Source organism: Otolemur garnettii, unplaced genomic scaffold (assembly GCF_000181295.1).
Source record: "Otolemur garnettii isolate 467f Iridium unplaced genomic scaffold, OtoGar3 scaffold00018, whole genome shotgun sequence".
Taxonomy (NCBI): domain Eukaryota; kingdom Metazoa; phylum Chordata; class Mammalia; order Primates; family Galagidae; genus Otolemur; species Otolemur garnettii.
In genome coordinates, this window is record NW_003852413.1 from 1,399,027 (window position 1) to 1,400,363 (window position 1,337).

The window sequence follows — 1,337 nt, forward strand, 5'->3', positions numbered from 1 at the left end:
CCTCCCAAGTAGCTGGGACCACAGGTGCCTGCCACAACACTCAGCTATTTTTTGGTTGCAGCCATCATTGTTTTGGTGGTCCCAGGCTGGATTCGAACCCACCACCTTAGTTGTATGTGGCTGGTACTTTAGCTACTTGAGCTACAGGCGCCCAGCCTGATGAGACGTTTTAAACCTAGTGAGTGTTTCTCTAGTCTAATGTATATGTGCTGAGTTTAGTAGTACTTAAATATTTTATTAAACCATGGTTGTTGGGGCTTGTTTCAGGTTGCAAAGGAGTTTGGCTTCCAAAATAATGGCTTCTCAGTTTACATCAATAGAAATAAGACTGGAGAGATAACAGCATCATCCAACAAATCCCTCAACTTGCTGAAAATCAAGTAAGTGTCCTGCAGGGAGAAAGCGGGGAATGGGGGGAGTGATGGCCATGTGATTTCACTGAAGTTGCTTAGTTTTGTCCTGTTTCCTCCTCACACCACTCAAATGATGACAGTCTTGTTAGGTGACCAAAATATAGGCACATTGTATTGCTTTTCTGTTGTTCAGCAGTTGCATTGAATCTGCAGTTGAACAGATTTGACTGATTGCAGAATCCTGGAGTATGTGCCACTGAAGAGGGAGAGTTAAAGGCACAGGTCCATGTGGGTGCTGGGGAAAGTTGCATGTTTGGCTGCTTTTCTGGAGTAAAAGACCTTGACTACAGCTCTGGGAAAGGAAATCTCATCAGTCTTGCTTGCTTAGGTGGAAGGGGCCAGGAGTTCATTGACCGTTCGTCCACCCCTTGGAATTGATCAGTTTGTCATGTACGTAGAAGGCTCTGACTATTAGCCTACTGTCTGTTGTGAGTTATTACTAGAATGCAGCCACATTGAGTTGTTAATGGCTGTGCTTACACTACAAGGGCAGAGGGGAGTAGTGAGAAGCCATGTGCCTGCCAAGCCGAAATATTTACTTTTTGGCCTTTTACAAAACACATATGCTGACTCCTATCTAAGCTGTCTGTCACCTGCTTATATATCTGTGAGTTAAGTCCTTGGGGTAGGTGGTCAGTTTTCATCTTGGGCTGCCAGCAGCATAGGATGTGGGCACACTTAAGGGATGGGGCTGGCCTTGCTGGCAGTTGGCCATGTGGCTATTTACCAGCCAGAGGCTGTTGTGGCAATTTGGTCATTTTAAGGTTCATAGATTAGTGTATCTAGGGAAAAAATATGCAATTATAGTTTTCACTTACTCACTTTTCAACAAAGATTTATTGGGGACCTACCATTTGCCTACTCCTGTATTAGATTAAGCTTTTTTTTTTTTTTTGAGACAGAGCCTCAAGCTGTCCCCCTGGG

At 44.3% G+C, this 1,337-nt stretch overlaps 1 protein-coding gene across 1 annotated transcript in view; it reads left to right on the forward strand.

The window, feature by feature from the left end:
* NPLOC4 (NPL4 homolog, ubiquitin recognition factor) overlaps positions 1 to 1,337 on the forward strand; it is a 98,511-nt gene that overhangs the window by 15,470 nt on the left and 81,704 nt on the right. The window contains exon 3 of the mRNA XM_023511174.1: positions 268 to 381. Within this exon, the coding sequence (XP_023366942.1) occupies positions 268 to 381 (114 nt within the window). The remainder of the gene's footprint in view (positions 1 to 267; positions 382 to 1,337) is intronic.